The following is a 26,493-nucleotide window of genomic DNA, read 5'->3' as shown; positions in this document are numbered from 1 at the left end:
TTAGTTTCCTTTCAGAAAGAATGGATAAAATTTTCTTTGGGTAAGATTTGATTATAGTAATAGGCCACTAAACAAGGAAGTCTGTTAAAACTTTAAGTGTAATATATGGTTGCTCAACTTGTTAGTGTGTTACATTTCGAAAGATTTATTTATAAATCATTAATCCTAAGAATGTTTATTGTTAGAAAATCTTGTCTTCTAACTCTTAAACCAGTTACTTGTGAAATTAGAAAGTTGGTATTGACATTATATAACATAGCCAAACATAAGAATATTCAGATCATAGTTTACCAGGAGAACATTTCCATGTATTTCATCGTATTATAGAAGCCGCAATAAATGTTTGTAACATGTTCCCAGCTCTCAAAAGATAGAGAAAACTTGTAAGCATTGTGTCTTGGTCAGTGGCAGGCAACAGCTGAATCAGCAAATGAAAAAAAGCAACATTTTGTGCAGCATTTGCAGACGACAAGTGCATTTAGCTTGATGGAAGGAATTGGAATAGGGGTTTGCCATGGAATAGGGGAAGGGAATTAGGAAAGGACACTAAACAGGATGCTTGCAGTGTGTGCATATGGGAATAGGACAAAGGACTCGAATATTGCTACCTTCGGAGGATGGCGTGAGAACTACATTGCCACAATTGGGGACGCGGGATGGAAGGTCACAATGTCGTTCCTTGGGATTCCAAACCAGGCCCCCTGTGCATTGCTCTACCTCAGCAAGGCCCCTTTTACATATCACACCTGTGGTGCACTGGGGGCCCTGGACAGCAGCGCCCTCCTGCTGGCAGGGGCTGCTGGAGGTGACCGGTTGAGATTGGGCATCCGGGACACGAATGGCTGCTGTACCTGAGGGATCATTAGACCTTACGCCAGAGGGAATTGGTGAACGTGAAGGACCTTCTAGGGGGGGAAGTACTCTGAGGCATCAAATCCCTCTTAGAATAACAAGATTTATCCAGCCTCGTTTTAATAGGTGGCTGGTTGTGCTTGCCATTCCAAAGTTGGGTAATGGTGGGCACTGAAACTGCTCTGGATTACTAACATACTACACTATTCATGCGTTGTAAATGTAGGTCATGCACACATCCTCTTCTGAACATTCTACATAATAGACACAGCATGCGGATAACGTGCAAGTGTACTGTCATTAGGCTGCTGTATATGCTTCATTGGGAACTGTAGTGAAGATGTTAGACTGTTATTTTATGTACATTCTATACAAATGAAGTGTGACAGTTGGATTATGAAGATAAGTGTATAATTTTGTGAAAGTTTCCCTGTCCCTGTGTTTTTATTTTTGTACGAGTGAAATTTTAAAGTGGAAATGTTGATTTTTTAGGCCACATTTTATAGGAAGATTCCCAAAGTGGAAGAATCCCCATAAATCTGTAATGATCATCAGCAACTCCACTTAACATTTCTTTTTTTAAACTGGACTGGAAAATTGCTGCTATTCAAAACTGATAAGAATTTTTTTTTCTTTTTTTATGACGACCATAGCATTGTTCACTTCGGATTGACTCGTTTTTTATGTCTCTTACTTGAAGATGGTTAAAGAACTAATGAATTTTTTTTTAAGAATTATTATGTTATTCCCAATAATGATATAATAGCACAGATTATTCAAGCAAAATTAAACGTTTGAATTTCAAGATATGGCTTTGTGATTAATTCATCAAAAGATTTGTTTTTCGATCGGTCGTATGTTTAGGTAAAAGACCTCTTTGAAATTCACATTGTTAAATCAATAGTAAAACTTAAATTCACGACAAGCTAATACAACTTAATGATATTTTGTGGAATCAATACCAACAAGAAAAAGTTATTTAAAAACCATCAAGAATATTTTTTTGTCAGTGAATAAGTTTTTGAGGAGTTGCATGAATGATAATTTTTTTGTATAACCCAATTCTTCCATGATCTCTTATTTAGTGAATCAAAGATTCTCAGACATGATGTGAGATTATTTATTGATGTAATATCATGGCCATGTATTTTGTTATCTTTAAAATAGTGTGAAGGTTCTATGTTTACTTTTCTACGCATTGTTGTATATGTAGAATTGTAATGTTTTCCCTACTTGCTCATTGAACTGAATTGATAAAGCTCATAATTTTTTATTATTTGTTATGTCCATAAACATGCATCTTATTGTATACAGTATGAATGTCACTTAGTTATGAATATAAATTTTAAAAGTATTTTTCTGTTGATGGGCTGTCCTTTTTGTAATTTGCATATAATTGTAATTGATACCATACTAACTTGTGTGCTGTAGAATCATATACGTTCAGGCTTTTTAATAACTAAATTTACCGTATGTTAAATGTGTGTGAAAATCGAGGACGCCCCCGTAAAGTACTGTATATACGCAAAATCATTCGGAAGTTTCACGCATCCGTGTGTCTGAAACAGCATTAGGCGTGCATTGCATTTATATGTTGCTGTCAATAATTTTGTAGAGATGTTTAAGAATTTCATGTTCCGGTGTTAATTACGTATCGGTGACACGTGTAGTAAATAAAAATGTACACTACACTCATTATTTTTTAATTGAGGGGCATTTTCACTGACTTGCAGAGGTGCCCTTTTAGCTCGGAAAAGTTTCCTGCCAGCTGATTAGTTGGGAAAGATAATTCTAACCAATCAGCTATAGTCAATTCTTTTTAGTCAGGGAGATTTGCACGGACTCGCAGGGGTGCCCCTTTTGCTTGGAAAAATTTCCTACTAGCTGATTTGTTGGACAAGATAATTCTAACCAATCAACTAGTTGGAAACGTTTCCGAGCTAAAAGGGCACCGCTGCGAGTCAGTGCAAATGCACCTCTTCAAAAAAAAAAATTGAGTTTAGTTGTAAACTTTTCCGAGCTAAAAGGGCATCCTTGCGAGTCAGTGCATATGCGTCTCATTAAAAGAATGAGCGTAGTATGTATTGTATGGTGTTAGCTGTCATTCTTCAGTTCTTATATTTAAGTAAATTTTGCATTTTTATCAAATTCTCTAGGCGTTGGTCTTAATGAGCTTCATAGAAAACGTAATTTGTATGTATGGATGACAACGTGCGTATGCGTACATGCTTGCTTGTTTGTTTGTGTGTACATAGCTTGCATTGGGCAAGGCATCTGATATGGTTTCAGTTTAGCAGCCAGTCTTGATGCTACGAATTCACAGTACCTGATATGTGATTTATGGTAGTCTTATTGAGTTATAAAACAGAATGCTTTCTCTCTCTCTCTCTCTCTCTCTCTCTCTCTCTCTCTCTCTCTCTCTCTCTCTCTCTCTCTCTCTCTCTCTCTCTCTCTCTCTCTCTCTCTCTCTCTCTCTCTTATATAGTTAAATGAATGAAACATATATTTATAGATAGATGAATATGTATGTATTATAGTATGTGTATACAAAAATTAAGCATTTATACATAACCTTGTATACACATACACCCAAACACATATCGATTATATATGCACATATATACTTACAATTGATATATTCTCTATGTACACACAATATACGCCCCCAATACTCACTACTACACTTAGCAAGGTGTGGCCAGTCGCAGATTCCAAGCGCCTCATTCCAATGAAGTCCCGGAGCGCACGACAGACTCACCCAGGAGCCACCGATGCACTGCCTGAAGCTATTACAGTTCCCTGGTACTCCCGTTGCCTTGCCCGCTTGACAAGGGCCACTACTCTGTGGGGGCGGCTGCGTTGGTACCGGGGGCCTTGTCGGGGGCGAGGTGGGGCGGTGGGTCGTGGATGTGATGGTTGATCTTGGTGTCGTTGGGGGTTTGGTTTCCCACCAAGGTCTAGTTGGGCCTGGTGTCCACCAGGTTTGTCTGGTTGAGGTCGTCGTTGTTGGCGGCCTCCACCAGCTGGTTGGGGTTCTTGGGGTTGTGGTTCTTCGGGTTGTGGTTGTTATTGGGCTTGGTGACGTAGTTGTTATGATGCCACCTAAAAGAATACGAGTAAATAAATCTTGATATTACTTGGTCTGTTTTTGTTTTGTGTCCTCTGTCCAGTGACATGCTTTTAACCCTTTCATTGGTGTTTGAAGATAACAAATCGACTGTTTTCATTGTTATCACTTTTGTAGAAGATACCTAGTATGTTTAAGACCCTACTGAGGATTCAGTGGAATGTCAAATTTAAATGCCATTATGTGATAATGTAATAGAATTGCTATGGTCACAGCCTGTGTTAATCGAGCATTTTGTCTCTTTTGATTATTGATTGTAATGAATACTGAGAAGCTTCTAATGTAAATATTGTAATTATGCAAAAACTGATGCAATTTTGTTGCCTATATTGAATCAGAGAGTTGCTGTTTCTTTTGATTGCATTGGGGAATTGAAGTACACTTGGCTGAGGGGGATTCATCCAAAATATTTGTGGAGTTAATTTGCTTTAGGGCATTGTTCTTTGGATCATCTATGATAAAGTAAAATGGTTCTTCATGAATTTCATTATGACCGAATGGGATATGACAAGCTTTTGATTGTTTTAGGGGAGGGGTTGGTTTAAGAAACAGATAGCTCCCGTAGGTAAAATTTTCATTTTTTTTTTTTTTTCAGAAACAGTAGTGTTATATGAACTAGGAATTATAACTTTGTTAGAGATCAGACAAGTTCAGATGAAACGGAATATAGAATAAGAACATCTGTACTTTTATAATTTGTTTCATGAACAAATGATATTAATGTGAAAATGATATGCTTAAAACATTAAATTGAAAGTATTAGTTGTTAAAAGAATTCGCATTTCAATGTAGGCAATTAAATTGTTTTAAAACTATGAAGATGATATCCCTTCTACCCCCAAGGTAAGGTTAAATTTCGAGCACATTTTGCTATATATTTATTTTTTAAATTGCTCTAACAGTTTTAATTATTTTCATAGAGAGGTCAGGTTGGTCTCATTCTTTTGGGAAATGCCTGATGTTTCTCATAAAGTTATCAAAAACATGTAAATAACAGTGTTTTGCAAGAACGTACCGGTACGTCCTTTGGGGGCGAGAGGGATATTTTCCTTGGAAGAAACCCCAGTGTAAAGGGGATCATCTTGTCTCGGCCATTAGTTAATGGTGAATATTCCTAACATTAAACACTTAGAACACATAGCCCAACTATTCAACAGTTGATGATATTACTGTTAATATTAGAATATAAAGGAAAGAAACATTAAGTCTTATTCCAGCTGTGACCTGATTGTAAAATTATCTTCTAGTCTGGCAACTGAGTCTAGTTCATTCTAGGTCAGGGCTTCTCCATCGTGAGGCTCAATACGACACAGTATTTTTGAATCATTTTTCCAGCTGTGACCAAGTTGTGGAATGATCTTCCTAAATGGGTAGTTGAATCAGTGGAACTTCAAAAGTTCAAACTTGCAGCAAATGATTTCATGTTGAACAGGCTGACATAGGTTGTTTATGGTTTATATATGAAATATATCTTTTAATGTTGTTATTGTTTTTAAAATATTTTATTTTAATTGTTCATTACTACTTATATCGTTTATTTATTTCCTTATTTCCTTTCCTCACTGGGTTATTTTTCCCTGTTAGAGCCCATGGGCTTATAGCATCTTGCTTTTCCAACTAGGGTTGTAGCTTAGCTAGTATTAGTAATAATAATGAATGATAATAACTTGAGAAGTTCAAGCTTGCAGCAAATTTTTTAATGTTCAACAGGCTGACATTAGTCTCTCTTCAAAGTTTATATATGACATGTCTGTTTTAACGTTGTTACTGATATTGGAGTATTTTTTATTTCTTCTTCATTACTTCTCATATATTTATTTATTTTCTTTCTACATGGGGCTATTTTTTCCCTGTTGGAGCCCTTGGGCTTGTAGCATCCTGCTTTTCCAACTTCTGTTGTAGCTTAGCTAGTTATGGTACCACTAATGGTAAACGTATGCGGCAAATTATTAACCCTTCAAGCACCATTGGCGTGTCGTGATAGGTTGAAAGCCTTGAGAAAGTCTCTCTCTGAAATGGAGAAAGCTGATTTGTTTCTTGTTAATCAAAGCCAATTTTTAGATGAGAAAGCCTTAGACTTGAGTCACCTTATGGCGAGAAATGTATTGGAGGAAAGCAACCTTATGGCTATAAAGTTTTAAAAGTGAAAGTCACTGAAAGAGGAAGCTTTTTATCGCAAGTCACCTTTAGGGAAGAAAGCGTTTAGCTGAAAGCCATCTTAAAAGATAAGAAAGGTTTAACCGCACTGTTAAAACTTTGCCGTGTTAAAAAACGGATATATTGACATAAAGGAGTGATATTACGGTCACCAACCCGTAAAAGATAATAACCAGTTGGGTAAAAAATGCGGTCTTCTGTATGTTACTGAAATACGGTGGAAAACTGTTTATTTAGGGTGAATTTCTGATTAAAATTAGGTTTTTTTTTTTTTTTCTTTTTTGTAAGTGTGGATATCATTTAATTGAGATGAGAAAGTATGAGGGTATCTCAAATATATTAATATTTCATTTGCCTCCCAATTGCCTTCACTGCAGGCACTTATCTAAAGAAATTTTAGAGGATGTTAAGTTGAATAGATTATCATTTATCTGCGAGATTCTTAGATACTTAAATAATTGTATTTATTGGTATATTGACTAACTTAACTGGTTGGTTGAAAGTTTAAACCCAGATTTATTTGTTAGTTGATTTCATTGACAAATTTCAATGTAAATAGATTGATTAGAATTAATTTAGGAGTTGCGTTGAAGTCGGGAGAAGATATTTAACATGTTTAGTGAAGCATTTCATACCCTGACTAGATAATTGAAATTAATTTTTTTTTAATTAAATCAATTAAAACTTTCACATCAAAATGGGTTATTAGTAGGGTTAATACCACCATGAGAGATCATTGTATTGTTGATACAAGATCAAATATTTTCAAAGTTTTCATGCTCTTGGACAAAGGCTAATGGATGCGTCTGTGTTTGATTGGTTAAATCATATGAATTAATTTGATTTTTATTTATTTTTTTTTTTTTTTTTTTATTTTTTTTTTTTTTTTTTTACCAAAATTTGCTCAGACTTAAGTGACCGACTCAAAAATAACTTAAAAATCAGTAAGAAAGAAGCAGCAATGTGTAGAGGTATTTACATGAGCTAGGTTTTATGTTATACTCACCACCGATTGGTTGACAGTTAGCATTTGCTGGCCAATCGCAGATCTTCAGCCGTTGATTCCAGTGAAGCCTAGGAGTACACCTAGATTCCTCCAGCTGGCCATTTCGACACCTTGAGGAAAATAAAGCAAATTTAGTAGGAAAAGTTTGGGAAATTTTATAAGAATATGCATGTGTATGTATGCCATCCAACACTCATATATGTACTGTTGGACTTAGGAATTTCTGGCACACTTTATTCTAATGAAGTGCACCCTGCCTTGTGCTCTCTGCACAGCCACTTCTCGTGTTCAGCCCTGAGCACCCCCTCTGCCGTCTCTCCTTACTCTATACACAATTTTTCTTAATGAGGCGCATTTGCACTGACTAGCAGCGGTGCCCTTTTAGCTCAGAAAAGTTTCCCTGCTATCTGATTGGTTAGAATTATCTTGCCCAACCAATCAGCGATCAGGAAACTTTTCCGAGCTAAAAGGGCACCCCTGCGAGTCGGTGCAAATCTGCCTTTCTAAAAAGAATTGATTATAACTGTTTGATTACTTGCTGTGCAGTTAGGATGTGACAGGGCGCCCTTCCTCAAAGCGAGGTGTGCCAAGAATTCTTGTGTCCAACTCTACATAACACTTACCTAAAGAATGATTTGCAATCGCCTGGTTTGGGATAATATTCCCCTTCTCTGCACCTTTCACCTGGTTGTTTTCCACCATCCCCAGGTGGTAGTGGTGATGATGGTGGTGGACGAGGAGGAGGAGTAGGAGGACTTTCTTTGATTGGAATAAATGGACGTTTAGTTGTGGTCGTGGTTGTCATCGTAATTGGAGGTTGCCACCAAGGTGAAGTCGTCCTTGGCGTGGTCACTGTAGTTGAGGTAGTAGTTGATGTGGTAGTAGAGGGCGTAGTAGTTGGGGTTATTCGGGTTGATGTGGTTGTAGGTCTCCATTCGCTCATCCAAGAAGGGGTGGTTGTTTTTTTTTCCTCTCCTGGCCTGGAAATGTTGAACCTGCCCCAAGTGGGGGTTGTGGGTCTCCCTCCAGTGGCTGCGTTTGCGGTGTTTGTGAATTTTTGAGAAACGAGCCAGGGAAAGAAATAGAAAAAGATTATTGATTGAAATTTTGAGCTATTATAGATATTGGCAATATCTTTTATTACAAAGACCCGTTACATTATGGTATTTTAATTCGGATGATAATTCATATTCAAACAGGAATTATTTGAAGTAATGTCCATCTTTACTGATAAAACCCAGAAATAAAATCCTCCATTTTTCCCCATTATAGCTTTTTCATCAGTTATTAATAAACATTTTGCTTTCACGATAAGCATGACATTGTAAGGCAGCTGCAACAGTAACAACATAAGCATAATGGCACAAGGTATTACACATGGGTAAGGACAAACACAGTAAACTGGACACACAAATATACGCGGGACAAAGAACATGCAGGCGGGTGCAATGAAGCTGATGCATTTAGGAGCTGTATACCATTTTCATTTCTTCTGTGTATAATCCTTGTATATTCATATAAATGTAAACGGGCATAGAAAACAAGCTCGTTATAAATGCAGATGATGCTACTCTCTTTGTATTACTTTTGTCTCATTGATGCAGATGATGCTACTCTCTCTGTATTACTTTTGTCTCTTTGATGTATACATATTCTGGGTTATGCATTTCTTTGGGGCATCCATGAATCTACAAAATTTGGACTTACAATCTAAGATAAAAGTTTTTGAATTAAGTGGCTAACAATAGAATGATAAAATATTCACTGATAAATGAATCAATAGTACAAGTTTACTATGATCTTAAAAATGTATTTTTACTTCTAAATTTTATTAATTTAATCATTGCTACCAAGTTCACATGGTAACATCACATCATTAAATACTGAAAAGAGAAGAGGATAGATGTCATACCCAACTAGACTTACTATCAGGTTCTTCAAAACAAGACTGGTATAGTTGTATCAAGAAACAATTGGCAACAGTGGGCGGGGCCTATGTTTGTACTTAAAGGCGGGTTTACACGGTCGAACACTTCGTCGAACGCAGTTCGACAGACAAGTATTTGAAGTGATGTTCGAACTACAGGGTATTTGGTTGTCGAACGGTTCGAAGAAAGTCTCTCGCCTGACTTTTGTGGGCGGGGCTTCATTGTCCACTAACCTTATGCATTTGTGTCTGACTCCACCTCTTCGAACCGTTTGACAAGTAGGTTCAACAACCGGGTTCGACGAACCTTTCAACTGTATAAAGCCCGCTTAAGATGAAAACACTAACAAAACTGTCAGACTATCCCCCACTTGCTCAAGAATATGCCAGATAACCACCTTTACTCGAGTTGTTTTTTCCTTGTAGAGGGAAATCTTTCTTTGCTGTGACATTGATTATAATTTCCATCAGATTTGAATAGACTCTGTGTTGTGGGAAGGATGGCTAACTTTTATTTAGTAGCAAGGTATTCAATTTGTGTGATTAGTATTTGAATTTTCCATTTGTTTCTTTCAGTATCACTGACTATTATCGATTGAAATACAAGTGTATATTCATAATCTAACTTCATTGTACTGTAATTTAGACACACACACACACACACACACACACACACACACACACACACATATATATATATATATATATATATATATATATATATATATATATATATATATATATATATATATATGTGTGTGTATATTTATGTATGTATGTATGTATATTTATGTATGTATATATACACACATAATAAATTTATTATACCTACATGTGTGTGTCTATATATATATATATATATATATATATATATATATATATATATATATATATATATATATATATATATATATATATATATAATTTAGATGTGGGTAAAACATTGTGTAAATAAAAGAAAAATCCCTGTGAGACATTTCCACATTATTTGAGCACTGCAGACCGTTTGATAAGCGTTAGTTACCTCCAAATTGGCCTTAAATGTTACACATAATACCTCTCACTTACTTTCTATTGGTTCATTCCATCATCAGTCAGCGTTCATTGGAAGAGAAGAGCCGGAATAGGTAAAGAATTTCATTATTTAAGACTAGGATTTCCTTTCTATCTGGTCATATGTTTTCGTCTTCCAGACCTTAGTGGATTTTTTTTATCAGCCTTTTTTTTATATTATTTTAGGGGTCAGATTTTCTGCATACTATTTTTAGAAAAGGTCACTTTACATATCTTGAAAAATTTCCTTGTTTTTTTTTTATGAAAGGTCAATGTAATTTTGAGAATTAATTTGAAAGAATTGACTCATTTATGGTATAGTTTTACACTCCACAATTTCTATATGAAAATCTAAAGGTAGATGACAAATGGTTTGTTTCATATTTAACTTATTTTTTTGTTGATAATGTGCTGCAAGATATGTTATTATATTGTATTTTTTTTCTCACGTTCCCTGTGTTTCTGCTATCTTTATTGTTGTAATTTAACCATCTTTTTAGTGAGAGGCGTTTTGCTCTCCTTGTTTGTGAGTGGGTACACGTGAGTTCATATCTGTATTTTGTATACACATTTTGTTATGTAGGTAGATTTTACTCTTCGAGTTTGGTTAATATTGTAATTTTTTACCATACTTTGTAAGGTGCTTTAGATGCTTAAAAAATCTGTGCATTGACATCCTGTGTGACGAAAACTCAACTGCAGTCAAGATGTCTCATCTGTTCCAGTGTGTCCAGAGTGTCCTTGCTCCTTGGTTCAATATGTTTAGTTTTCCTTTGTTTTTGGCTCTGTGGTGTCTTATGTATAAATATTGTGGATATTTCAAGCAAATGTCATTTTATATTTTACCTGAGGCGTAGGTCGTGGTCAGTATCGGGGTAGGGGGCGTGACTTGGCCTGGAGGTGGGGAGCAGTTTCCTCCTCCTGGTCTGGGCGGTGGGTATGGAACAGACCTCAGAACTCGGTTGATGGCCCTGAGCAGAGGGTAAGGTTCCGTGCAGCATTCGTTCAAACGGTCATCGAAGCTGAGATCCCATACCATGGCACCACCGTACCCATTGGCCTTGATGTAATCGGCCTTCCGGGTCACAGAAGCTGGGTCTTCGTAACTAAGCCACTGGTTTCCAGCGTGAGCGAACGGACCAATGGCCCCTGTTGGGTCGACAGCCTTGCTCCAGCCAGGTGATCTCACTGCAAAAAAAAAAGATGATATATGTTAAACCTATCTCTCCTCCATTGTTTGGATAATTTAGTAGTACAGCAGGTCAAACTTTAAAGGTTACTTATGAATGGTAGAGGAAAGGGACAGTGACATTGCCCTAGCAGTGTAGTGGCCTAGAGACTGACCATATGTGCATATGATCAGTGCCCAAAGTCCCTCTCCACCCAAGCTAGGATCATGGAGGGCCAGTCAATGGCTGCTGATGACTCAACAGGTTGACCTATAGGTCTCAACGCCCCAACCCTATCCTTAGCTCACTAGGATGGCTAGGTTACAAACACTAAGAAACTATTGAGCTTGAATGAGTCATATTAGGGAGTGTAAAAATATACTTGGATGTAATTTTAGCATTGCTAAAGTTTTAATTCATCTATGTTGACTTGCCAGGACTCACCTAGTTTGCAGATTTCAAAGTATGCCATCATTCCCCTCTGCTTTGTGAAGGGCCCGCTTTCCCCTCCTGAGGTGACAGGCGCGTTGAGGCTGTTCTGGCCCGGGTTGGCCAGGGTGAAAGTCTGTCCATAAAACGGAATGCCCATGATGAGTTTGCTTTTGTCAGCACCCTTGGATACCCAGTGTTTCATGGCATAATCTGTGTTCTGGCTCTGGTATCTGGAAGGAGTTGAAGAGTCACATAAGATTTAAGGTCTAAATTGATGAGATGTTTTGATTACCCGATTTCAACCATTCAGTAAATCTCCTTATTTAATCATTACATCTAATTACTGATTAATAATTGTAAGTACATGATACTGTCATTATCGTTAAAACTCAGGAGTGAAGAAAACTATCATCTTTTTATGTTGAAAAGCCTGACGTAAGTCTCTTTATAGATTACTGTATATATGGAAGATCTATTTTAATGTTGTTAATGTTTTTAAAATATTTGATATTGTTCATTATTTTTCATGTAGTTTATTTATTTCTTTATTTCCTTTCCTCACTGGGCTATTTTTTGTTGTTAGAACCCTTGAGGTTATAGCATCCTGCTTTTCCAACAAGTGTTGTACCTTAGCTAATAATGATAAATTTTCATAGTTTATATACGAAATATCTATTTTAATGTTATTAATGTTTTTGAAATATTTTATTTTAATTGTTCATTATTACTTATATCGTTTATTTATTTCCTTATATCCTTTCCTCACTGGACTATTTGTCCCTGTTGGAGCCCTTGGGCGTATGGCATCTTGCTTTTCCAACTAGGATTGTAGCTTAGCTAGTAATAACAACAACAACAACAACAAAAGACGCAGCAACTTACTTGTCTTCTGGTCGGAAGAAAAGGGGTGAAATGTGCCCCGTCTTGAACTCCCACGCCCCGTGGAAGTCGTAGGTCAAGACGTTGATGAAATCTAGGTATCGGGAGAGGGCGGGTACGTCGTAAGACTTGTCTATTATGTTCCTTGCGGGTGTCACGGCGGCGGATAAAAGCAGTTGCGGTGATTGGACGTTGAAGACAGTTTTTAGTTCCTGTTTTGGGAAGAATTTTTTTTTTAAGGAATATGAAGATAAACATTATTGCATGTCGGTGTTGCTGCTGATTTTATGCAGTATATATATATATATATATATATATATATATATATATATATATATATATATATATATATATATATATATATATATATATATACACACACATATATATACACACACATATATGCGTGTGCGCGTTTGTGTATTTTTGTATATATACAATGTATCTTTATATATATATATATATATATATATATATATATATATATATATATATATATATATATATATACATATATTATATATATATATATATATATATATATATATATATATATATATATATATATATATATATATATATATATATATATATAGCAATATTATATATATCATTATTGTAGTAGTAAAAGACCTATTAAGTTTACCTTAATGAGTAATGCGAAATTAGCCACATCCGTGACGGGCCCTTTCGAGCAGGAAGATTGCCAGCACCTGGGGTACATCCAGCCGAAATCCAGTCCATCAAATCCATAAGCTTTCAGGACGTCGGTCGTGTGTTGGACGAACCTTTAACGAGAGTGGGAAGTTGTTTTAAGATTCTTTCACTTCTCCAACCTTTGTTAGGCTTGCTTCACATGAGCAGACTTTCCACACGGAAATATTTCCGCTCGTTAGGAGGCATGTCTTCACACGAACGGATTTTTACCGTGCGGAAATAGTTCCACTCGTTTGGAGACATGTCTTCACACGAGGGGATTTTTTCCTCATGGTAATACCTTCGATCATTGGAAGACATGTCTTCACACCAGCGGATTTTTTCCGCACGGAAATATTTCCGCTCGTAAGGAGACATGTCTTCACATGAGCTGATTTTTTCCTCACAGAAATATTTCCGCTCGTTAGAAGACATGTCTTCACACGAGCGGGTTTTTTCCTTTCGGAAATATTTCCGCTCGTTAGGAGACGTGTTCACACAAGCAGATTTTTTCCGTGAGGAAATATTTTAGCTATTTATGAGACATGTAATCACAAGAGAGGATTTCCCCGAGCGGCCTAGTAGTTTCTGTAAGCCACTACACTGCAACCCCGTGGGTTAGCAGTGCATGCGGTTAGTAAATCCCGCTCGGTTATTATTCCGCCTAGTGAATGGCCTTGTTGATTTATAAGTCGCATGGACACAACCACGCGATATCAATCTGCTCGTGTGAAGCAAACCTTAAGATGGTTTTGTGGAGTTCCAAGGTTTTTTTATAACCCCAATCGTGCAAAGTTTATCTCATTGTAAAGATTTATTGCACTGATTTCATCCATTATGTATAAATACAGACTGAAATATTGAACACGTACAGAACTCTATAGAAAGTCTGATAGGATTTTAAATTGACATTTTTTTAACTTCCATATAAATTGACTGGCATGCATACCAACAAACACAAAATTCACTTAATTATATAAAATGCTTATATTTATGACATACCTTGTTCTGGCTTCCGGATCACTCACAAGGCGAGAGTATTTGTCACCAACAGAATCGACCCATCCTCCGAGAGCCAGCATCACCTTCAAGGTTGGCGATTGCCTTTTCAGCGCTATGATGCGTTGGTAGAAGCCTAATGAAAGAAAAACAAATTTGAAATGAATTAGAGGTTTTAATTTGTAAATATTAATATCCTGATGAAGTATCGTTACGCATTAGTTCATTTAAAAGCAGAGAAATGGCATTTATAAATATCGGGCAAATTTGAAATTGAATCATTGCTGTATTAATGAATTGGATTGACCAGAGTAAGAGTAAGTTTTTAGTATAACAAATGGGTCATCCACACACTGGCAATAAAAGATTAAAATTTCTAAAGACCACTCATGAATGGCAGATGCAAGGGGCAGTGGCAGTGCCCTAGCTAGCAGGACAATGCTCTTGAGACTGATCATATATACATATGATCAGCGCCCAATCCCACTCCAAGCTCAGACCAATGAAAACCAGGCAATGGCTGCTAATAACTCAGCAGGTAGACCTATAAGCTCCCACAATTCCTCCTTCCTTAGCTGTAACATCCTTGATGTTACAGATACAAGAAACTATCGAAATTGAGTGGAACTCGAACCCTGGTCCGCAAGATCACCAGACAGGGACATTTCCAATAGGCCACCACAACCCATGCAATGTTGAATATAAAGAACAACACTCACTGTAATCGAAATCCAAATAGGGATCCAAAGATCTCATGATCAACTCGTAGCCGTCCAGCATGGAGTAAGAGTAGATGATGTGAGTACAGAGTGTAGGGTCCACAAATTCTGGGGCATACTTGTGGGGTTCAGGTCGGTAGTAGGCCCAGCTGGTGTAGTAGCAGATCACTTTTTTTTCTCCTGAAATATGCAGTTTGAGAAAGAGAAAATAGTTAGTTAAAGGTTAAAGGTGTCTGGTTTCAGTTCCAGTTTCATCAGAATAGATGCTCACTAGAACGTCCATCGAACAAGCCCAACCCGCCACTGTGGTGCCCAACCACAGCAGTGGCCTCACCCAGTAAACAGCTAAAACTCACGGTCCCGGGTGGCTATCATGATAGGTTTAGAGAGCATTTTTCTATTTGTAAAATTAGAAAATTAATTAGTTATAAGGGCTCTAGGATTGGTTAGAAAGTATTTATCAGTTTGTAAAATTAAAAAATTGTGGTTATAAGGTCTCTAGGATTGGTCAGCGATTATTTTTAATTTTTTGTGGAATTAGAAAATAAATTGGTAAAAGGTAACCCAGAAATGATAAAATGCAGTTTACGTTTTTCTTTAAGTTGGATACTTTATATTGAACTACATAAAAAGACAGTTGGTTATCAGAGCCCTAGGATTTGTCATATAGATTCTTTAGTTTAGCAGAAATAAAAGAATAAGTTGGTTAAAGATACCCCAGAAATAATAATAATTAACACGCATCGTTTACTTGTAGTGTTTTAAAAACACGTACTCTAATTAAACACATTTAAATGGAAATTTTTTAAATGCTTCCTTGTATTTTCTTCAAAATCTAAGGAATTTTTTTATTGGTGCTTAGAGCTTACCCCCACTTATTCACCCAGTTTTTTTTTTTTAATTGGTTCAGTATAATGCAGTAAAAAAAATTTGGTTTGTTTTAGTACTTAATCCTTTTGCAGAACTAAAAGAATAAGTTGGCTAAAGATACCCCAAAAATAGTACAACGTAGTAAACCCGTTTGTTTCTTTATATAGAACTAGCTATGGTAAGAAGCTCTTCTAGGAGAAGGACACTCCAAAATCAAACCATTGTTCTCTAGTCTTAGGCAGTGTCATAACCTCTGTCCCATGGCCTTCCACGGTCTTGGATTAGAGTTATCTCGCTTGAGGGTACACTTGGGCACGCTGTTCTATCTTGTTTCTCTTCCTCTTGATTGTTTTTAAGTTTTTATAGTTTATATATAAAGTATCTAATTTAATTACCGTTCTTAAAATATTTTATTTTGATTATTTATTACTTCTCTTTTAGCTTATCTATTTCCTTATTTCCTTTCCTCACTGGGCTATTTTTCCCTGTTGGAGCCTTTGGGCTTATAGCATCTTGCTTTTCCAACTAGGGTTGTAGCTCGGCATATAATAATAATAATAATAATAATAATAATAATAATAATAATAATAATAACTATAGTCAATTCTTTATATTGAGGCAGATTTTCACCGACTCGCAGGGGTGCCCTTTTAGCTCGGAAAAGTTTCGTGATCGCTGATTGGTTGGACAAGATAATTCTAACCAATCAGATAGCAGGAAACTTTTCCGAACTAAAAGGGCACCGCTGCGAGTCAGTGCAAATGCGTCTCATTAAAAAAACTGAGTATACATACCTGATGATTTGAAAGTTGGCTGTGATTCATATCTATTCTCAATCCTGAGGGAGTTCCCTGGAAGGCAGAACTTCAGTCCGTCTTCGGTACATACGCCTGCAGGAAATAAAATTGTAGCGTTAATATATTTGATAATGATAATGTAAAGATACAATTTATTATTATTTTATTAAATTTTGACGATTCTGATGAGTTGTGTTCTTCGCAAATAATGTTGGAAATATTCTTTATTGCAGTAATTCTTGAAATGTGATGAATAATTTAATAGGTCTGTTATTTAGTATATGTTGTTATGTTGAGTATTTTCGTTGATTTCGTTGCAGTAACGCACCATGTTATTGGTTTAATATATATATATATATATATATATATATATATATATATATATATATATATATATATATATATATATATATATATATATATATATATATAATATGTTGTGTATTAACTTGGTCTACTATATTAACTACCATCTGCTATTTAAGCTTTTTTCCCCAGGATGTATCGTTGAATTTTCTTTCTGTCTGTGGTTTATCGCTTTGATTTCCAGACAAGTGGATTCTGGTGAATCTTTCTGTAGATTGTTCTTATCAGTCGTATATTAGCTCGTGTATAATTGTAATGATATTAAATTTCTATAGGTCCTGTGTTTTCTCAGTATATATATCTGTGACTTCACTAGAATTGACATCAGTGACGTCACTTTTCTCAGTATGTATATGGGACTTCACTAGAATTGACATCAGTGACGTCACACGGTTGTTTACCTCTCTTGGCATCGAAGAAGAATCCGTGAGGACATGAGAATCCTGTCGCTCGGCCGTTGTTGCACAGTGCAAAGTTGCGACAGTCGTTTGCGTCGCTGTAGAGCCCGTCCTCTCGGCATGCGACGGAGTGTCTGTCTGTCGGTCAAGTCCCAGAGGATAAGAATAAAGACATGCACAAAGAATAGATATTGAGAGTTTTATGCAACTTGCATTACAGGAAAGTTTGTGAAAATTGCATGCAATTTTGTTATACATAATGAACAACGTTCCTGAAAAACCGATGTAATTCCATTGCAAGATTGGAATCATGAGCTTCAACAACGGCCCGGCCCTAAAGAACCAATTTAATCCCGTTGCAAGATTGATTCATGATTATACAACTTGCATTACAGGAAGTTTGGGAAAATCCCGTGCAATTTTGTTATATGTAGATTGATTTGAAGGTATGGTTTGCATTCCGGATATTAAATTAAACTAGTACAAGGATTTGCATTCTTGTTATTGAAAAAGAGCAGCCTTCTTTAAGGTATGAGCTACATTCCTACGTCAGTTAGAAAATTACGATTTCAACAAACTTTCTGATACTTCAAAGGTTTTATTAATCAAGTTGAAAATTGTCATACAAAGATGTTAATGGATCAACATTACCATGCAATTAAGATCTACTGATTATTTTCAACGCCTTGGTTATAGTATAGTATGTTGAAGAATGACCTTCACATGAGAATAACTTCTAAAGAAAACTGTGCGTTTAGTGCAGGAATTAGGTTAAAAGTAATTTCTTCTGGGTCAGTAACTTACTCAATGCAGCGTAGCCCTTGCCACACTTGACGTGACGAGGCCAGTTGCAAAGGCGTCTGAGGGTATCGAAGACTAGACCTGCCGGGCAGGTAAACCTGTAGGCGACTAGAGAGGCGTCACACAGGTAGTAACTGGCACAGTCCTCGGCTGAACGATGGAATCCTGGTCCTTTTGGGTTTTTTTTTTGGATAAAGAGAATTTGTTTTAGTATCTGTCTTTTGGATTTTCGATTTGTCATTGGTATTATATTTTGAAATTAGGTTTAAACTTCCGTCTTCTTAAGAATATTAAAGATTTTTTTTGCAATTCATTTATATAGATCGTCTGACTCAAAGGGGATTATGTGAAAGTGGTCAATATCTTTTGGAAACCAACATTGTAATAAGTAATCATATTTTGTACTCACCTGGGCATGTGAAATTAGTTGCTGCAGTTGCTTCCGTAGGAGCAAGTGTAGTTGGTCTGAGAGTTGTTCCTCCATGAAACGCTGTCGTTCCGGTGTCTTCTTCTGTTGCTGAGAGGTTAATGTTTCTGTTAGGGTGCAGGAGGGTATGCCCTGCACAACCTAACTTCCACGGAAACTTCTCCCAGCCGTAAGGATTTTTTTTTTTTTTAAGTTTTGAGAAGAAACTACTAGAGCTGAGAGGAGACCGTGTTGGAATGTGTTTATTTGTTGTTTTTTTTTATTTATTTTTTTTTTTTTTTTGTGGATAAATGTTGAAGGTTTCACTTTTTCCAGTTTAGGTGTTGGAATGTGTTTGTTTAGATAAATTTGAACACTTAATTGTACAAAAAAAATCTGTGAAACCAAATAAAAAAGAATTCCTCTTTTGACTTGGAATATTAACACAGTAATATAATGAGGCAATATTTCTTTGCAATATATTTTGTAGTTGGTAGAAAGAGAAAGATAAGGACATGCAGGAAAGCGTCACATATTTACAAGGACGAGACAGAAAAGATTGATAACACATGGAAGGTAGAATCTAGAGAAACATTAATTTGGGTAAAAGGTTTGTGAAGGGGTTGAAATGGGTTGCCAAGGAAATGAGGTTTGACAAATACATAAAGTTACTGTGAAAAAGTGAGAGACGTGGATGAAATGGTGATGGGAGGAGAAAGAACCACAAAGCTAATCTCGCGATATAAAGCTCAGATGGTGAAGAGCACATACAAAATTGAAAGCACTTCAATACAAAATACCATTTTGTATTGAACCACTTTGTAACTAATCAACGAAAAAAAACTTGAATTAAACTCATACTTGACACTGGTTCAGGATTTGGCGATGGTTCTGGCTCTGGTTCTGGCTCTGGTGAGGGTTCAGGCTCTGGTGTGGGGTCAGGCACTGGTGAGGGTTTAGGCTTTGTCACTGGTAATATTGGTTCTGGTGCGGGTAGGAGTCCCGTGGCTTTGATCCCTAAGCCTCGCCGCATGGTAGTCAGAAGGGGCCACTTCTCTCCGCAGACTCCTACGTAGTCATCGAGGTCAATGGCCCAAATCATGGCCCCGCCAAGGCCTTCGCTCTTGACCATTTCCATCTGAATTGAGGAATATGTGTTTAACAGGCCATGCTAAGCAGTGCTATATTTGTCTTACAAAATATTCTAGAAGATTCAGTAGTTGCAAACCATATTTATACTACAAATGTTAACAGGTTGTATTGACATACCTTCTTTGCAATGTAACCTTTGTCATCGTATCCGACCCATTGGTCACCCTTGGTCATGTAGGGGCCTCCGGCAGCATCCTGCTGGAATGTCCACCCTCCGTTCCCTTCTTCCAAACAAACTTCATAGTAAGCTAAGAATCCACGCTCTTGAGTATACTGACCCTCGGTACCTCCTGACTTTACCTGTATGCAAGAGAGAATAATTTCAAGAGAATTGTAAAACCTTAATGCAGACTTGGAATTATATATGCAAGTAGAAGAGTAGGTTAATTTGGATTTTTTAATATTTAAAGTATAGTCTTTAATACATAATCAAGTCATTTGAATTTGTGAATATTACTCACACTAGATCCTGGGGCAGTGTTGCTGGGGTTTGACAGTGTGAAAGACCGTCCATAGAAAGGAATACCCATCAGCAACTTATTTTTAGGGGCACCTTTCTCTGCCCAGTAGTTGATACCATCTTTAGTGTTCAGTGACTTGAATGCCCAGGCATCAGTTGGTCTTGACTCAATAGGGGAGTGGTGGTCAGCTTTGCCGTCCCAGGGTCCTCGTAAATCGTAGGTCATGATGTTGATAAAGTCCAGATGTTGGGCCAGACGAGGTACATCGTAGCCTTCGTTAACTCGGAACCTTAAATATAGATATTGTTTAACATAAGTTTAGCAGACAGTAATAATTAACTACTCAAATAATGGTATCCCAGTTTAAAATAATATGATTTCTAGATTAGGTGAACACATCTCATATTGCCAATTCAATGAGCTGTTTACTTGACAATAAAGTAATTTTTTTTTGCAATCAATGGGTGGTTAAGTGAGTTAGCTCTAACTAGTTGAAACACATTGTGATGATATTTTTTATTGCAATACTGTATAAACATTTTTATGTTTTTAAAAAATCTGTTCTTGCAAGAGACCCAGACAGGTTAAGGAAAAATAACAAAATCCCTACCGTGCAGGGGACACTGCAGCTGATAAGATCCATCCATGAGGCCTGAATGCCACTGCAAGTTCTTCAACCAAATCGGCAAAGTTCTTTTTATCTGCCCATCTGCCACCTCTGTCGCTAGCTCCTGTAAGGTAACCAGGAAATTAGAATAGCATTGTGTTGGTTCCGTTTATAATAGGTGAATTGATGACAATCCGAAACTGTAGACAAGTGTTCAGAAATTGAATGCATGCAGTAAAACTTTTCCAGTGTTAGAACTACAGTAGTGTTACTTGCCTGGGTACTCCCAATCAAGATCTAGACCATCAAACTGGTGTTCCTGCAGGAAACTGATGACAGATTGAACAAACTTGTCTCTTCTTTCCTTTGTGGAAGCCATTGCAGAATACTTTTTGCCACCTTCATTCCATCCACCAATAGCGATCATGACTTTGAGAGCTGGGTTCTGTTGTTTTAGTCCTACAGCAGCTTTGTAGGCTCCTTTATTGAAGATTGAATAGAGTATGAAGTTGTAGAATACTTGTTAGGTTTGCTTATTCATATAGAGTACATTAAGAGTACTAGTTAGTTTAAGGTGAAGTTGTTATCTGATTTCCAGAATTCAGTAAATACTTGTGATTTTTTGGTTAAAGTAATAAATTGTGTTACCTTATCATAGCTTGGAAATAAGAAATTCAGTTTCAGTTTCTTATGCATCCTCATGATTTTCTTGAAATAATTTGTGAATTTTACATAAAGTCCTTTAACAGAAGTGTATAAGTAACTGACTTGAACTGCAAAAACACCTCACAGTGTAGCTCAGCTGTAAATTGAAGTAATGGTTACCTTACACATCACAGAGTACCATATCTGTAAATTGAAGTTGTAATTACATTACCTTTTATGATATCAAGCTCTTCGTCGAGTGCCTGAATAGTGTATTCATTTTCCTTTAAGCCAGCGAAGGAGTAAATGACATGGGTGCAGGAAAACGGATCGATATCAGTCACCGAAAAGTCAAATGGCGCTGGCCGGTATACTGACCATCCTCCATAGTAGCACACCAGTTTGTAATCTGATGGAAAAATATAAGAAATTATTTCTGGGTTAGACTATAGTGTCTTTTGATTTTTACAGAGGTTGAGGAGGATTTACTCAAAAATTGCTCTTAGATGTAACCATTTATGTATTTTGTAACTGGGTAACTCATGCTGGAAAAGTGGGTGCTGTACCTGGTTGGTACATTGACCGGCTCAAATTTGCTAGGCCTGCTCTTGGTCTACCACCCATCAACAGTCCATTGAGCTTTGAATAGATTTAAATGGCTTTTGAGGTCAAGAAATCAATCTGGGCTAGCTATCTCATCCGTCAGCTGCCCCAATATATATATATATATATATATATATATATATATATATATATATATCTGTATATATATATATATATATATATATATATATATATATATATATATATATATATATATATATATATATATACACACAGTATATATATCTGCATGTTTATTTATTCAGTTATTTGTTACATTTATGTATTATAGGCCTGTGGTATATATATATATATATATATATATATATATATATATATATATATATATATATATATATATATATATATATATATATATTACATATGTACTGTATTATATATAGGCTATATGGTGTGTTAGTGTATATACCATACAAGCTACCTAATCTACTTGTATTTCAATTGGCTGTATAAGCATTGAGACAAATTACCTCCATTCTGGCTCCTGATATTAGCCTGGTACTGGACGATATCTCCACCAGCCATGGACTGTCTTAGGTTGATATTATTACCGAAGGTGTTATCAGGGCCAGGTAGTTCCGCCGATAAAGTGGCTTCGGATAGGTGACCGAATGGCCTTGAATTGAGCTGAAATAAAAGTAGTTATTATTATTATTATTATTATTATTATTATTATTATTATTATTATTATTATTGTTGTTATTATTACTATTGCTATTACTATTATTCTTCTTCTTATTATTATTGTCATTATTATTATTGTTATTATTATTATTATTATTATTATTAGCTAAGCTACAACCCTAGTTGGAACAGCGGCATGGTATAAGCCCAAGGGCTCCAACAGGGAAAAATAGCCCAGTGAGGAAAGGATATAAGGGAATAAGTAAACTGTAAGAGAAGTAATGAATAATTAAAATAAAATGTTTTAAAACAATAACAATATTAAATTAAATCTGTCAAATATAAACTAAAAAACTTTAAAAAAAAAAACGAGAGGAAGAGAAGTAAAATAAAATAGTGTGCCTGAGTGTACCCTCGAGCAAGAGAACTCTACCCCAAGACAGTGGAAATCCATGGTACAGAAGCTATGGTACTGCCCAAGACTAGAGAACAATGGTTTGATGGTAGGATTGAATAAAACAAGATTAACAGAAATAAGATAGAATAGTGTGCCCGAGTGTACCCTCGAGCAAGAGAACTCTACCCCAAGACAGTGGAAGGCCTTGGTACAGAGGCTATGGCACTGCCCAAGACTAGAGAACAATGGTTTGATGGTAGGATTGAATAAAACAAGAGTAACAGAAATAAGATAAAATAGTGTGCCCGAGTGTACCCTCGAGCAAGAGAACTCTGCCCTAAGACAGTGGAAGGCCTTGGTACAGAGGCTATGGCATTACCCAAGACTAGAGAACAATAGTAGGATATTACTCACACTGCTAGGCATAGGATAGGATTCCTCTGGGTCATGGGGCTCATTCCGAATTGGGGGGGACTCCACACCAGCTCTGTATCCTACTTTCCCATAATTATCATCATCATCGGCGCTCATGACAACGGCGTTTAGGTCCTGGGGAAAAAAAAAACATAGGATATTAATCTAACTGAGAATCATGAATATATAATTACCTCCGCCAACTAAGTTGGAGAGGTTATGTTTTTGCCTATGTTTGTCTGTCTGTTTGTGAACAGCTTCCTGGCCACAATTTTAGCCCGGTGTTTGTCCGGTTGTTTGTTTGTTTGTTAAAAAGTTTTGTGAAACTATCTGCGATTAATCGTTATGTTGAGACGTGGAAGTGATTCAATTTTGAAAGTTCTAGGTCAAGAATTGTAAATTACAATCTTCTTCTTTTTGAATGACTTTGTTTATTTTTCAATTAAAAAAACTATTAAAACTGCCTACCTCATCCTCATATCCCCACGAATAAGGCGAGGGAATTGATGGCGGAGACTCGACCCCTGCCCTCGAGAAGGGGCCGTCCTCTTGGATGACGTTGTCAGCCATGTATCGTTGGGCCTCGATGGGAATCTGTTCAACGGCTCCTCTGTAGAAGATTTGTTCGTCCGCCTCGTCATCGAAGATGTCGTTCTGTGAGGAAGTGGAGGTTCCGTATTTATCTATATTTATATATCTATTTATATGTCTTTATATAGGGTATATGTATTATATACATGTATATACTTTGTTTCTGGCTTTTATCATTTGACCTTTGAAAATCATTCTTTTTAATTTTTTTCCTTGATTTTTAATTGAAAAATTGTCACACATGTACATATGTATATATATATATATATATATATATATATATATATATATATATATATATATATATATATATATATATATAAATATATATGTATATATATATATATATATATATATATATATATATATATATATATATATATATATATATATATATATATATATATATTTAATATGTGTATATATATATTTATATATTATTAAATATATATATATATATATATATATTTAATATATGTATATATATATATATATTATTATATATATATATATATATATATATATATGGATAAATATCAACACAACATCGTTTTCAAATAGAAATAAATCTCTACCTCATGCCAAAGATATCAAAATCACTTACGAAGCTGTAAGGTGCCCACGAATGATGGACTTGAGCTGGATGAGATTCAATATGGGCCCTATGGAATCCTGGTTCATCCTCTGCAGTTCGTTGCACAGTATCATCTACCACGTAGGATAGTGGTTCAGTATTCGATGGGGCATAATTTATTGGGTTTTGTCCTCTGTTCCGAATGTAGACTTCTTCTGGGGAAATTCTGTGGGGGGAAGAATGGTATATTGAAAGTTATTATTATTATTATTATTATTATTATTATTATTATTATTATTATTATTATTATTTGTATTATTATTATTATTTTTTTATTATCATTATTATTTGCATTATTATTATTATTATTTGTATTTGTATTTGTATTTGCATTATTATTATTATTATTATTATTATTATTATTATTATTCTTATTTGCATTATTATTATTATTATTATTATTGTTATTATTATTATTAAGCTACAACTTTTAAAAAGAAGGCTATAAGCCCAGGGTCCCCAACTGGGAAAAATAGCCCACTGAGGAAAGGAAACAAGGTAAAATAAAATATTTCAAGAACAGTACAAACAGTTTTCTGATTATTATTGTTTTTATTCCATTGTTTCTCTTCATCGATTGTTCGCTTACCTGTATTCGAAGAGGACATGATGCAAGAAATCTCCTTTGGGGTCCACGATACTGACGTGGTGAGGGGTGAACCTACTCTCGCTGTTAGCCAGAGCTGCTACTACCAGTAGTAGCAACCACATGGTTGTTAGGGCGTGTTGCTCCTGAAAGGAAGAGAAAAAGTATTTTGTTATTAATGCTGACTATTTAGAAATGCACATATGTAAAGATTTAGCCCTTCCTACCCCTCCCCCTTTCCTAACTACCACACGGCAGTTTGGCAATTTGTGGGAGATTGTAAGTTTCGAGTGGTTGCCGCTCAGCGTGATAGTATTATATATATATATATATATATATATATAATATATTTATATATATATATATATATATATATATGTATATATATATATATATATATATAATATATATATATATATATATATATATATATATATATATATATATATATATATTTCTCTTTATGACATAGGACAGATTATTATTATTATCATTATTATTTTCATCATTATGGTTTTATAATTTTCTTATACTTTTTCTTTCGGAGTCTTGGAAAACATACAATGAAACAAAGTATAGAAATTAATTTATGCCTAATAAAAATTCGGAATTAACTAATCATTTATTATTTGAGTCCCGGTTTGGTCTGGTAATTAACATATGCCTGATAAATCTTCTTTTGTTGCAATTATATAGGGAAAATTGAATAACATCTACAACTGAATGATGGGTAGTTTTGTCCGTAGAGTAATACGTATACAGTCCGTACACAGTTCTTCATATTAATAAGGTGGTGGAAATAATTTTTTCCTTTCAATTTTGAAATGTTCTTCGGTTATTTATTTGTTAATTTATTGGTTATTATTTTTTTTTATTAATTGGTTATTTAAATACTGAATTAACAAAGGAAAAGTAGAAATTTATTCTGTAAATGTATATTTTTCTCAGTTATCCTTTAACTTCTGTATGTATAATACTCAGATGTATTTAGATGCTTTTATGTAAATGTACATTTATTTATTTATTTGTTTAGTTATTTATAATTTATTTATGTATTTATGTATTTATTTATTTATTTCATGTATTTTTTCATTTTTCTTTTCA

At 35.4% G+C, this 26,493-nt stretch overlaps 1 protein-coding gene across 3 annotated transcripts in view; it reads right to left on the bottom strand.

Annotated features, from left to right (window-relative positions):
- Nucleotides 1-26,493, bottom strand: part of LOC137634281 (probable chitinase 10) — a 124,451-nt gene that overhangs the window by 22,511 nt on the left and 75,447 nt on the right. The window contains exons 2-26 of one of the 3 annotated variants that reach the window (XM_068366582.1): nt 25,393-25,535; nt 24,774-24,969; nt 24,047-24,232; nt 23,579-23,713; nt 22,614-22,770; nt 21,752-21,928; nt 21,151-21,354; nt 20,878-20,998; nt 20,268-20,556; nt 19,924-20,106; nt 19,516-19,792; nt 18,658-18,765; nt 18,252-18,419; nt 17,451-17,585; nt 16,681-16,776; nt 15,017-15,196; nt 14,301-14,433; nt 13,249-13,390; nt 12,606-12,814; nt 11,736-11,953; nt 10,969-11,310; nt 7,766-8,174; nt 7,143-7,252; nt 3,529-3,954; nt 609-851 (exon numbers count right to left, since the gene is read on the bottom strand). In XM_068366582.1, the coding sequence (XP_068222683.1) occupies nt 609-851; nt 3,529-3,954; nt 7,143-7,252; nt 7,766-8,174; nt 10,969-11,310; nt 11,736-11,953; nt 12,606-12,814; nt 13,249-13,390; nt 14,301-14,433; nt 15,017-15,196; nt 16,681-16,776; nt 17,451-17,585; nt 18,252-18,419; nt 18,658-18,765; nt 19,516-19,792; nt 19,924-20,106; nt 20,268-20,556; nt 20,878-20,998; nt 21,151-21,354; nt 21,752-21,928; nt 22,614-22,770; nt 23,579-23,713; nt 24,047-24,232; nt 24,774-24,969; nt 25,393-25,514 (4,966 nt within the window). In that variant the 5' untranslated portion in view covers nt 25,515-25,535. The remainder of the gene's footprint in view (nt 1-608; nt 852-3,528; nt 3,955-7,142; nt 7,253-7,765; nt 8,175-10,968; nt 11,311-11,735; nt 11,954-12,605; nt 12,815-13,248; nt 13,391-14,300; nt 14,434-15,016; nt 15,197-16,680; nt 16,777-17,450; nt 17,586-18,251; nt 18,420-18,657; nt 18,766-19,515; nt 19,793-19,923; nt 20,107-20,267; nt 20,557-20,877; nt 20,999-21,150; nt 21,355-21,751; nt 21,929-22,613; nt 22,771-23,578; nt 23,714-24,046; nt 24,233-24,773; nt 24,970-25,392; nt 25,536-26,493) is intronic. The other 2 variants (XM_068366583.1, XM_068366584.1) reach the window with 2 other exon arrangements.

This window comes from Palaemon carinicauda, chromosome 44 (assembly GCF_036898095.1).
Source record: "Palaemon carinicauda isolate YSFRI2023 chromosome 44, ASM3689809v2, whole genome shotgun sequence".
Taxonomy (NCBI): domain Eukaryota; kingdom Metazoa; phylum Arthropoda; class Malacostraca; order Decapoda; family Palaemonidae; genus Palaemon; species Palaemon carinicauda.
This window is presented reverse-complemented; position numbering and strand designations above follow the sequence as displayed.